The sequence below is a fragment of the Chiloscyllium plagiosum genome, unplaced genomic scaffold (genome assembly GCF_004010195.1).
Source record: "Chiloscyllium plagiosum isolate BGI_BamShark_2017 unplaced genomic scaffold, ASM401019v2 scaf_13087, whole genome shotgun sequence".
NCBI lineage: Eukaryota > Metazoa > Chordata > Chondrichthyes > Orectolobiformes > Hemiscylliidae > Chiloscyllium > Chiloscyllium plagiosum.
In genome coordinates this window covers 3905-17609 of record NW_025214762.1, presented here as the reverse complement: position 1 = coordinate 17609, position 13705 = coordinate 3905, and the positions used below count along the sequence as shown (strand labels likewise).

At 37.1% G+C, this 13705-nt stretch overlaps 1 protein-coding gene across 1 annotated transcript; it reads right to left on the bottom strand.

Annotated features, from left to right (window-relative positions):
- Positions 1 to 588: 588 nt before the first annotated feature.
- On the bottom strand, positions 589 to 13493 carry si:ch211-140b10.6 (protein POLR1D-like). Its single transcript, XM_043686581.1, has 2 exons — positions 13388 to 13493; positions 589 to 1251 (listed from the first exon to the last, which is right to left on the bottom strand). Exons 1-2 carry the CDS (start codon positions 13402 to 13404, stop codon positions 966 to 968), a joined length of 303 nt encoding a protein of 100 aa, XP_043542516.1. The 5' UTR covers positions 13405 to 13493; the 3' UTR covers positions 589 to 965.
- Between the last annotated feature and the right edge of the window lie 212 nt (positions 13494 to 13705).

Genomic DNA, 13705 nt, shown 5'->3' with positions numbered 1-13705 from the left:
GACAATACTAAACAATATTGAGAAAGACCCAATTAAATAATTCACTAATGTTCTGATAATTAAGTAAGCTAATTTTTGCTGTGTTTTTGCTCTTATTAATTGTTATATATTGCTTCTGATAAAATCACTATCTTCAACTTCAGCAGTAAATCTATCTGAACGTGTGACAATCTAAGACTTCTCATCTTCAACTAGATTTTCAATGTGAAAGGATACATTATATGATGAAATTCTGAATTATTGGTAACTACATAATGTTTTAATGTTAAAAGTCTATATGCTGAAATTAACAGTCTAAGAGAGTTGGTAGAGAGTTTTGTAGCAAAGTATAAACCATTACCAATGAAAATCAGTCAACAGATAGGATTATCCACCACTGCATTAACCAGCTCAATTTTTCTTTTCATCAAAATGAGTAGGACGAAAATTGTAAGGTGATAAGTATAAAAGTACAAGATCAGGTCAAAAGTGTACAATAAAAGTTTCTTCTAGTTAAAAGTGCTTAAAACAACAAATAAATAAAAGCATATATACAAATCCATAATGTTACCATAAAAATACTTATCTAATAAATAACCACTGATACCATTTTTGTAGGATGCTAAGAACTTCTTTATCTACAGAATATCTCTGCATTTGTTTTTACACTTTCTGCTTTTTTCCCCACTATTGATGAGAGCAACCAAATCTTTGTTTTTGTGTCAAATACTGCTTCACTTAAGAGTTCTTCATGTGATATTGTATACCAATGCAATTATGTAGAACAAATAAGTGCAATGTTTGCACGAAACGTAGTCTGGTTAATCTGGATGGTGTGCTAGAATGCTGCCCAAGAAGGTATTTGCCAGTTGTTACTGTTCTGGGTCAATGTTTGAAATTCTTCAAAGCAAAAACTAATTTCTATTCTAATTTGGACTTGCTTTTGTAGTCTAATCATCTTAGATGCCTGCTGATGCAAAAGGTTTTCAATAATCTTTTGAACTCTTGTACATTTTGAATCCTCTCTTTGAGTCATTTCGCCGTGGAGAAGGAGACCTTCTAGCTTTCATCCTCGGTTTTGATCCTGGTTTGTAAGGTTGGAAGCTATTTTTGTGATGCTTCTCCTTTTTCCTTTGTTCCTTCTCAGTTAGAGTTGAATCTTTAACCTCCTCCCTTTGTCTCAGATCATATGTTTGTCGTTGAGATTGTATGGTATTCTTAAGAGTATTGATGAGAAATCGTTTGTTGGCTCCTGGAAGAGGACACTTCATCCTGTTTTAAAAAATGCGAAGTAAGATAGTTTATTATTCTGAGAAGGAGAAATATAAACAATTGCATTAAACTATTTGAAAACCGCATCTTCATTTAAGTTTCTATTCCATTCAAGAATTCAAATTTCTCCTTAGGTCCTTGAAGTGACATTTTGAGTAAATTATCAAGTAGGTGGAGCATCTTATTCTTTCAAAACAATTTACGGTAAAGCTAAATATACTTCAATAAATGATATGCAAGAAATTATACTTGTCTAGCACCTTTAATGAAGTGAACATTTTAAATGGAAAAATAGGCTGAGGAAGCTGATCAATTACAGGGGTAAAGTGGGTTTTGACGAAACATTTAATTGCATAGTGAATTTAGAGAGTTTTAGAAAAAAAAAAATCACTGCAGGATGACTGGTTGGAAAACTTGACGTAGAACAGGACCTTGCCATATAGGCAAAGGTCCAGATTTAGAAAATTTCAGTGTTCCATGCGTTTTAGAGTCAAGTGAAGATCACAAGGACTGAAGTGTTGGTGACATTGCAATTTGTGTACTTATAGGATAAAGGCTGTGAAGAACAAGTTGAGATTTGCAAAACAGAGCCTGGGAAACCTGCAAAGAAGTTTTATTTCAAGACTATAAATCGATGATATTGCATACATCTGGAGTATAAACAACACCTTACTAATTTTCCTTTTATCAGGAATACACCACTTTAAGCTCCACAAAATCTTATCACCCACAGACCTAAACATTTCCTGTATTGAAATTTAGAAATATTTGCAAGTTAAAAGCAAAAGCTTTAAACATCATCATATGACGATTGTCCTTAGAACTGACCTTTCCTTTTTCGCAGCATTTTAGATTAGACATTGTTTTCCTAGTGTTGACTCCCAAGACGCTCAAACTGTTCACTACTTTCGAAACATTTTTTTCGGTCCAGTTTAAGACCATTGACCCTAATTAAACAAACTACCACCAAAATAAAAAGCAGGAATATTTATGATAAGCAACAAAGTATTGATGAGGGTAACGCATCTCATAAATTACCACATAATAGGCTTGCCAGCAAAATTGTAACCCATGGAATAACATGGACAGAGGAAGGATGGATATTATGTTGCCTGATTTTAAGAGTTAGGGCGGAGTGTGAATGCTAGTGCTTTGGAATGGAGGAATATATAGTAGTACTTCCTATGATTGGGTTTTAGGACCACTATTATTTTGGATATATTTAATAACTTGGATTTGGGTGTGTAGGGCACAATTTCAAAATTTGCAGATTTTTAAGAGATTGTGATAGATTTCAAGAGACATTGACAGGCTGATGAAATGGTCCGACACTTCGCAGATGAAATTTAATGCAGAGAATTATGAGGTGATACATTTCGGTTGGAAAACGAGAAGAGTACAATTTTATAAAGGATGCAAGAAATAAGAGACTAGGGAGTTATACATGCACAAGCGTCTCAGGCTAAGACAGTGGTTAAAAAAGGAGTTGGGATCCGGTGTGTTACAGAGAGTACTAAAACAAGGAAATCATGAGTTATTTTTACTCCCAGTTTAAATTGGCATATTGTGTTCAATTCTAAGCAAGACACTTTAGGAAGGATACAAAGATTATTTAGAGGATACAAAAAAGATTTAAAAGGATAAGAGACTTTAGGTACACAGGTAGGCTGGAGAAGCTAGAGTGATTATTCTTGGTGAAGATTGAGGGAAGACTTAATAGGGGTGTTCAAAATCATGAAGAGCCTAGACATAATTAATAGAGAGATCTTATTCCTAATGGTGGACCTAGAGGACACTGATTGAAAGTGATTGGTAAAAGAACTAAAAGTGTCATGAGGAAAGTCATTTTTTATATGGTGATTGGTCACATGTGGAATGTACTACCTGAATGTATTGGAGCCAATCATGGTTTTGTAAAGCGATTTACATAAGCACCTTAAACAAGACAAAAAAATATTCAGTGCTTCAGGGCAAGTGTGCAGCAGTGGAATGACCGAACCTGTTCTTACAGAGAGCTGACACAGACTCAAACAACTAAATGGCATCTCTATATGTTGCAACTATTCGATTATTTTAAAAATCATAATTGCAAGGGCTATTTTCTTTAAAATTAATCAAGAAAACAATCACAGGGCATGATCCTGGATGTTTCCTTTGATATCTGCAATTTGTATTTCATACAATATGTATTTTTTGACCAATTCTACTCAAGGGGATAGCTAAGGGTAACAGCTCCGCTGAAGTTACCCTCCATATAATGTCATAACATACACAATTTACCAACTAAATCCTTTTAATTGAGATGTGGCAATTCATGTTCATTGACACAGCATCCCTCAGAAGACCATTATTTGAATGCAAAACAACTCAAGTAAGTAGGTCCTTGTGAAATCCAAATTTCAACATTTAAAAGTTATAAATCATGAATGATATTTCCATTAGCTCTAACAGCTTTTAGATTTTGTAGAGGAGATAATAACACATTTCAAAGGCGCTATGTAGGGAAAAGGAGTCACCATAATTGCAATTTCCAAAAATAGTGAAGGCCATTCCACAAGACCAAGAGCAAAAGTGGGCCATATGACCCCTTGAACTTATTCCACCATTCAATAAGGTCAAGACTGATCAGATGATGGCTTTAGTTTCATGTTTCAATTTGCTCTCCAGACTCCATGGTAAATCAAAAATCTGTCTCATTCAGTCCTGAATGTATTAAATGACCAGGCTCCAATGTTTTGCTAAGGTAGTGAATTCCAAAGGTTAAGATAAAACGGGAGGCCCTTTAAACCGAAGTTGTGACCCACCTTGTTCCAATACTATGAGGGAAAAATCCTTTCAGTATCATCATTGTCAAGCCACATAATAATCTTATTATGCTTCAATAAGATAACCACACATTCTACTAAACTCCAATAAATGTAGGCCCAACCTGCTCAACCTTTCCATGTGAAACAATTCTGTCATCCCAGGAATCAACATGAACTTTCCTTCCAATCAAATAAACAAGAAAACCAAAACCAATACTATAACCAGTATTCCAGATATGGTCACCATATGCTAAAATCTTTTGTAGTAATGTTTTAAATTGGTACTTTGTGAATGTCATTTCTGAAATTCAGATACACTAGATGTCCTAAATCATCTTTATCCTTTCTCCTTGTTGCATCCTCAAAGGACTCTAATCAATGTGTCAAACCTGATTTCCCTTTCATAAAATCATGTTGACTGCTCGATTATATTTTGATTTTCTAAATGTCCTCTTATTGCTTCCATAGAAAACAAGGAAGATAGAAACAGGGCTAGGCCATTCAGCTAGGCTAGGCTAGGCCATGGCTGATCATCCAACTCAGTACCCTGATCCTGCTTTCATCCCATACCCTTTGATCCCTTTAGTCCCAAGAACTATTTGTGCCCCTTCATGAAAACATTCAATGCTTTGGCCTCAACTACTTTTTGCAGCAGAGAATTACATAGACCTGCCACTCTGTGGGTAAAAAAAAAATTCTCTGCATCTCAGTCCTGACTGGCCCATCCAGCATCTTTAGACAGTAACCTCTGTTTCTTCAGTTCCTGGTAATCAGGAACATCCTTTGTTTGTTTGCCCTGTCTAGCCCTGTTCTTTCATATTAAGTTCCAGCATTTTTTCAATGACAGATGTTAGCCTAATTGGCCAATATATTCCTGCTTTCCATTTCCTTTTTTCTTGAATAGAGATGTTAAATTTATGGTTTTCATAAATAAACATGCATTTTACTAATCCTTCACCTATTTCACTTGAATGTCCATGCACTTAGTATCTCAGGCGTCCAATAAACAATTACAGAAACTTTCCAACCACTCAAGAATTAAATCTCACAGCAAGAGATAATTAATTTTGACAGATGCAGCAGCATCCAAAAACAAATTAAGCACACAGCTCCTTGACATAGGTTTTTAAAATAGATTGGAATTCCTCAAAGATATATGAAGCATGGAACCAAACACATTGTAAGGTAGTAGACATTATCTATTATTCAGTTCAATATTGGACAAATGAAAGAGTTTTGCAATTTGTACTGTAATTTTCATCAGCGAAGAGGAGTTGTATTTCATTATTCATCAGAGTGTACTGTTCTGCATAGGGACCCGAACAATATCTTGGTTCCTAACCAAATCTGCAAGTACGCAGATAAGGGATGTACTTAACCAAATGTACTTGCTATCAACAATGAAATTGTGTGCTCAGAGGATGAAAAAAAGTTAAAATCCAGGCAGGTGAGAATGTAGGAGATCTGCTCCATGACCTCTGTCACATCACATATCTGCAGAGAACAAATCCTTAGAAGTGGCATGACTGAAGTTGGAGAAATATACTGTCTCCCTCCATTCCCACTACTACACTGGTCACAATAAAAATTTGAATGTTTTATTCAGTTACAGATATGGTCAATTATGTACCTTATATATATTAGGTTTAGTTTCAGAATATCCATATTTATTTAATAAATAACAAATGATTAGTTTTTTTAGAAAACAAGATTTTTGACAAAGATACAAAACTAATGAGCACACAGTTTGAAATATGAAATTCTACATATTTACCCATCAAAATACTTTCCAAACATGTGAACAAAGCAGAAAAAAACCTACTTGGCAGATATTAATTTGTGATAAAAATCATTTTGGATAATAATGGTTATTTCTTGAAGGAAAAGGAATAAAATATGTAATTAGATTACTTACAGTGTGGAAACAGGCCCTTCGGCCCAACAAGTACACACCGCCCCGCCGAAGCGCAACCCACCCATACCCCTACATTTACCCCTTGCCTAACACTACGGGCAATTTAGCATGGCCAATTCACCTGACCTGCACACCTTTGGACGGTNAGGTGGGAATTGAACCCGGGTCTCTGGCGCTGTGAGGCAGCAGTGCTAACCATGTGTAAGATACCTTTCACCTGTGCCAGGATTGAAAGCTATCACTAAACACAGGCTGTTGTGATTGGGACCTTGGCACGTAGTTTATTCAGGAAACATTGAGAAAACTCTTTCAGAATTTTTCAGGAGAATGGGTAGATCAGTATTTCAGTTATCATGCTGAACTCCTAAAAGGGTTTTGTTAGAAAGGCAGAGGTAGAGCTTGATAGCTTGTCTTCCTCAGCAGGCTGAATCCCGAACTGTATCGAAAACAAAAATGATCTCCTGGCAACCATCTCACAGGGATATGATTTCCAGTAAATAATTATAAACAATTGGCTAAAGTCATTTGACTTCAAAGATGTGCCTTTTAATAAAAATGTCCCTTTGTGTTCTTTCTGTGATACCTTTAAAAATAGTCCAGTTATATCCTGAATCTTTTCAAATACATCACTGTCCACAATCCTTTAAGATGAATTTGCAAACAAAAAGTTAATAATACAACCTCTTCATAACAGTAGTATCTCTATGGGATGTGAACACTTGACTACTCATTTGGTTGACACTTTCTTCAAAAGTACCTCAATTACAGTTTGGTTTGGTATACATAGTATTGTATAGAAGGTGGTCCACCAAAATGATCTGGAGACCACATTTGTCTTTTTGCCACATTTAGAAACCATAAATTATTACTGTAGATTTTGACTATCCCATCCTCAAAAGCCATGGAAACAATATTCCCTTTAAGCTATGCAACCTCTTGGACGGTCTGTGTACATTGCATCCACATGTTAATCATCGATTTCCAGTTTCAGAAGCTTCTGCTGTGCACAGATCTCAGACAACAGTGCAGCGGCGAAGACATTAGAGAAAATGTAGCATGGGGCAAACATTTTCAAAGTCTTAAGGGAAGCTACAGCTCTAAGATATAGAGAAAGTCCAGGCAATTATTTCTGGCAGTGCAAACTTGACTTCAGTAGCCATTTAATAAGAGTCTAGATGCTGGACAACATTGTTAGTTATCTGTACACATTTCTGCATCTGGGTGTTTTTAAATTTTCATCTTTGGCTGTCACAAATTAATCCTCTACCCCTTCTTCAGTGGCAAAGATTGTTGATGAGTTAAGATATCTTTGAAGGGTCTGGAAAAGACTCTCTCATTTACAGAGAGAAAGAGTCCATTCAGCCTACTATGTCTGCACCAGTCAACAAGGATCATATTATACTGATCAAAATATTGTTTAAATGTAATGAAAGGTTCTGACTTCAGACAGTGAATTCCCGACTCCCACCACACTTCAAATAAAAAGGTTCCTCCCCAAATTTCCTCTCAGGCTTCTACTTGTTGTTATGGACAAGACCAGACCCTCTCAAAATATTTTAAGGAGGTAGCCTAGACTCTATTTTTTTTAATTTTGAAGGCAATTATAAAGTGTCCTGATGGAATGCAACTGGTCACACTACTCGATATTAAGCAAAACACAATTTATTTAAACACTGTAGTTAAAATACAACCAAAGAAAGAGGAATTTAGAATAACTTAACTCTTTTGGAAAACTTAACAGAATAACAGATAGTGACAATTACTAATTAACTGTTCCAACATAGGAACATGCTACAAACACATCTTTTGGCAAAAAAATGAAAAATCAGCCAGATTCTTACATGCAGTTTTCCAATCCAGGAGGAAAAAAGGTCAAGAGAAGATTCAAAGAGAGTAGCTACCAAGAGACAGTCACTGAAACTTCCAACTGCTTTGAGACCCTAAAAACCTGGTCTGAGAGAGCTGGCCACACACACACGGCTTCCATTGCTCCAAGGCAACACCAATTGTTTGCTTTCTTAGCGACAGCTCCTTATTTCCTTACAACCTCTCTACAGTACAAAATATCCTCTTAAAGTGATAGCATCATCACATTCTTACTTTAAATGTAAGTTCCCTGGTTATTGACCATTCTATTAATGGACAAAGTGCTTCCTCTGCACACCATCTTACCCTCAATTTCACATGCCTCTATCAGGATCCCTTTCAAGTTTTGTTGATCCAAGGAATATACCCCAGACAATCCAATATTTCCTCATAGTTCAGCATAGGCAGCATCCGGGTAGTAAATCTCCTCTGCACCTTCTCTTATGCGATCACATTCTTCCTATAATTCAGTGACTAGAACTTCATTTGGTACTCCAGTTGTAGCCAAAACAGCAATTCATATAGTTACAGCATAATCTTCCTTTGCATTCTGTGCCTCAGCTTATAAAGGCAAGTGTCCCATGTGCCTTCTTAAAAACCTTACTTACCTGCCCTGCTACCTTCAGGGATCTACAGATATGCAAATCAAGGTCCCTATGATTTTCAATATTTTCCAGGGTACTACCATTCATTGTATAAACCCTTGCTTTACTGGCCCCCTCAGACTGTTTTACATCACACTTTCCTAGGTTAAATTCCATTTGCCACTGCTTAGCCCGCCTGACCAGTCCATTGATATCCTGAAATTTACAGGTGCCCTCTTCATTATGACTATGTTTTATATAAGAACACAAGAACATGACAACCAGGAGCAGGAGTTGGCTATCAGGCCCTTCGAGCCTGCTCCGCCACTCAATAAGATCATGGCTAATCTTTTTGTGGACTCAGCTCCACCTAACCATGTTTTTACCAAATTCCTTTAGTTTTCAAAAAAATATCTACCTTAGCTTTAAAAGTGATTACTGAAGTAGCGTCAACTACTTCCCTGGGCAAGGAATTCCATAGGTTAACAACCCTCTGGATGAAGAAGTTCCTTCTCAGTTCAGTTCTAAACCTGCTTCCTCTAATCCTGAGGCTATGCCCTCTTGTTCTAGTCTCACCTAACAGTGGAAACATCCTATCTATTTTATCGATTCCCTTCATAATTTTATATGTTTTTATAAGATCCCCCATCATTCTTCTAAATTCCAATGAACACAATCCAAATCTACTCAATCTCTCCTCATAAGCGAAACCCCTCAACTCTGGAATCAACCTAGTGAACCTAAATTCAATCAATATTCTTGTCAGCAGAAAGCCTTTTGATCATAACTCCTATATTCAAATTTAAACCATTAATGTACACCACAAACAATAAGGGTCACAGCACTGAGCCCTGCAGAATCCCACTGGAAATTCTAGTCACAGAAATATCTTTCTACTGTCAACCTCTGCTTCCTACCTCTCAGCCAATTTTGGATTCAATGTGCAACTTTGCCTTGGATACCATGGGCTGTTGCCTTCTTCATCATCTTACCATGAGGGACCTTATCAAAAGCCTATGAAAACGTCTATTAGATTGCATCAAATACATTATCCATATCAATATTCTTGGCTACCTCCTCAAAATATGCAATCAAATATTTCAAATCTAATCTTCTATTTGCAAATCCATGCAAAGGAACAAAGGAATTAATGGGAGTAGGTAATTCATGCTTTCTAGCCTGCTCTGCAATTTAACGTGATCATGGCTGATCTTATCCTGGTCTCAATTCCACATTCATGCCTGCTCCCATTAGCCCTTTATCCCGCTTTTTATCAGAAACATCTATTTCTTTTTTCATATAATTTCATAGAATCCCAATAGGTCACCTGGGTCCAAACCAAATCTCAGAAGGTTGGCCCACCTAGACCCATTCCCCTACCCTATTACTCTATATTTATCCCTGACTAATGCACCCAACCTACATATCCTGAACACTATGGGCAATTTAGCATGCCCAATTCACCTAACCTGCACATCTTTGGACTGTGGGAGGAAATCGGAGTACCCGGAGGAAACCCATGCAGACATGGGGAGAATGTGAAAACTCCACACATACAGTCGCCAGAGGATGGAATCGAATCTGGGTCCCTGGCGTGGTGAGGCAGCAATGCTAACCACTGAGCCACCATGCCACCCTTGATTCTTTCTTGAATCTGTTGATTGATTCTGCCTCCACTGCACTCAGGTTCTCCTCATCTCAGTTTTGAGCCCACTCTATATCTATGCCCTCTTGTTCGAGACTGTTCCACACGGGGGAAAATCTGTTCCACATGCACTTTATCAATCCCCTTTAGTATTTTATATACCTCAATCAACCCACCCATATTCTTCTGAACTCCAGCCAGAAGAAGCCAAAGCTATTCAACTTGCACAACAGCCCTTTCATCCCAGAAATCAATCTTGTGAACCTCCTCTGAATTGTCTCCAGTGCTACCATATTCTTCCTCAAGTAAGGAGAGAAGAACTGGACACAATACTCCAGATGTGATCTCACCAACGTCTTATATAATTGCAAAAACACTTTACTTTTATAATCTAGTCCTTTTGCAATGAATACCAGTATTCCATTTTGCCTTTCTTATTATATGCTGCACCTGCATACCCACTTTCTGCTATTCATGCATAGAGACACCCAGATCTCTCTGCACTTCTGCTTCCCATTTAAATAATAATTTTTCCTTCTGTTTTTCCAGCCAAAATGGACAACCTCACACTTATCCACATTAAACTCCATCTGCCAGATTTGGGCCCATGCTCCAAGCCTATCAGTAAACTCTATCTCCTAGTCACTGCCTGCTTTCCCACCTATTTTAGTATCATCTTGAAATTACACTCTGTCCCTGCTTGCAGATCATTTATATAGAATGTAAATCGTTGAGGTCTAACAATTGAACCCTGCGGCCATCCAGAGAAGGACCCATTTATCCTGACTCTCTGCTTTCGATCAGTCACCGAATCCTCTCTCCAAGCCAATACTCGACACTTGACTCTCCGGGATTCAACCTCTGAATCAGTCTTTTATGCAGCATCGTGTCAAATGCCTTCTGGAAGTCTAGATATACCGTTCACCAGATCTTCATTATCTACATTGCTGGTTACATCCTCAAAGAACTCCCGCAAGTGTGTCATGCATGACTTGCCCTTCATGAAACCATGCTGACACTGGTGAATTGAGCTTTGTTGTTCCAAATGTTCAGTTCTCTCTTTCTTTATGATTGACTCCAGCAACTTGCCCACTACAGAGGTCAAATTAACTGTTCTATCGTTTCCCACTTTTTGCCTAAAGGATATCACATTAGCATGTTTCCAATCCACTGATACCTTTCTAGAATCCAGGGAATTTTGGAAGATAGTAACTGATGCAGCCATGATCTCTACTGCCACCTCATTTAATATACTAGATTGCAGGCAATCAGGCCCCAGGGATTTATCTACATTTAATCTCATCAGTTTACTTAATACCTTACCTCAGTTATTGCAATAGCCTTTGCAGTTTTGGGGAAGAAATTATCTTCCACTGTGAAAACAGAAACAAAATATTGGTTTGGTGTCTCTGATGTTTCTGAGTTTCCCATAATTACCTCATCTGTTTCATGAAACATTGACTTTCACTATTCTCTTCCTTTATATTTACTTGTAGAGGTTTTTGATATCAGTGCTTATGTTTTCTGCTAGTTTCCTTTCATAGCTCCTCTTAGCTCTTTTGATTTTGTTTCTAGTAATCCTTTGCTGACGTTTAAAGTTCTCCCAGTTTTCCAGAGCACGACTAACGTTTGCACTAATGTATGAAATGCATTAGTTTTTGCCTTTATATTATCCTTGACTTCGTCAAATTATGAATGATTTTTCACCTTTTTATAATTCCTCTTCCTCTCAGAAATATACTTTAATTGAGAGTATTTAGAATCTCTTTAAACATTTGCCACTGTTCTTCAACTGCCCTTTAATATTTTTGCCCAGTCCACTTGGGCCAACTCCTTCCTCAGGCCTCTTTGCCTAATGCTAAAACTCTTATTTGCAACTCTGACTTTACTCTTTCAGTCTGTGTTTGAAACTCCAGCATGTTATGGTCATCCTTCTAAGAGGATCCTTAACCATTTAAGGATCCTTCCTCGTTACATAATACTAAATCTGAAGTAGCCAGTTCTCTGATTGGCTCCATTACATGTTACTCTAAGAAACAGTCTCGCATACACTCCACAAAACTCTCTTCAAAGTTCCCCTTGCCAAGTTGAATAATCCAATCAATATGTATGTTCTAATTACCCATAATTACCATTATGCTCTTCTTACACACCCTCATTATTTCCTGGTTTATTACTTCGAGCTACTTTGGAAGTACTGGTCGGAGGCCTGTAAATTACTCCTACCAAGAGGTTTCTTTCCTTGCTTTTTATTTCCATTCAAACTAATTCAACATTTTGGTCTCAAGCACCAATATCATTTCTTAATACAGTCTTAATATCATCTTTAACCAAGAAACCAACTCCACCTCCTGCTCCTTATTTATTTATCCTTTTGGAATATTGAGTACCTTTGGACACATAACTCCCAGTCCTGATCTTCCTTTAACCACATTTCAGTAAACCCCACCAGATCGTACCCAATTGTCTCTATTTGTGCCATCAGCTCATCAACTTTATTCTGAATACTGTGCACATTTAGGTACAAGGTTTTTAAATAAGTTCTACCTTCTGATCACTTTGACATGTTGCTTTGGTTCCCAACCCCCTGACTTATTAGTTCAAAACCACGCAAATTGCACAAGCAAACCTCCCCACCAGGATGCTAGTGTACTTCCAGTTAGGATGCAACCGTCCTTTTTTTTTAAAACATCTGCCCTGGCAGAGATCCCAATGATCCAAAAATCTGAAATCCTCCCCCTCATACCAACTCTTTAGCCACGTGTTAAGGTGTATTATTTTCCTATTCTTTGCTAGACTTCCTTTTCAACTTATGGCCTAACTCTCTGAACTCTCTGTACAGGACCTCTGGCTATTTACCCTGGCTCCCCCTTATTCTGTCCTTCAAAATTCTAATAATTTCCTCAGCACCAAACTTAGATTAACTGACCTTTTTTTTCCTGGCTTGTCCATGATGTTAGCAAATCTCTACTTTAATGGATCTTTCTGAGTGCCCTCTTTACTTTGGCCAAGAACTTTCATGCTATAATGACACAAATTTCCTCTCTTAACAATAGACTGATCAGCTTTTCCCAGAGTTATTAATTCAATCAATCTTTGATTAGAAAATAGAATAAAATAGGCATTTGAAAATAAGTCATGTTAGTCAGGCAAACAATCATCATACCAACAGGGAAAAAATGAGTTAAAATGTTATTAAAAGGTACAAGAGTAAAAACACATTGTACAGCACTATAAGATTCAATTTTCATTTGTATTATATTAATCCTTCAATTTGAACTATTTTCTAATTAGTGGATGTATTTAGGCATATTCTTACCAGCCCATGGGTCCCATGGTTTCAGCTCTGGCTTTTCCACGCTTTGCCTCTGTAAGAAGTTCTTCCACAGCCTTTCTATTTTAAAACAAAAATTGTTAATTAATGGAAGTTAGAATGTTAATGTACTGTTATTGAATTTCCTACCATCTTTCCTTCTACCATATTTCAAAACCTCTCATGCTTGCTGCACGTTTCTTCATTTTTCAGCTCTGATGTTACATTGTACCTTTTCAATACAAGATACAGGGCTGAAATTTGTGGTCAGCAGTGAAGCAATGCCTGCAGAAAACTACTTGCACAGAACAATTTTTATATGTT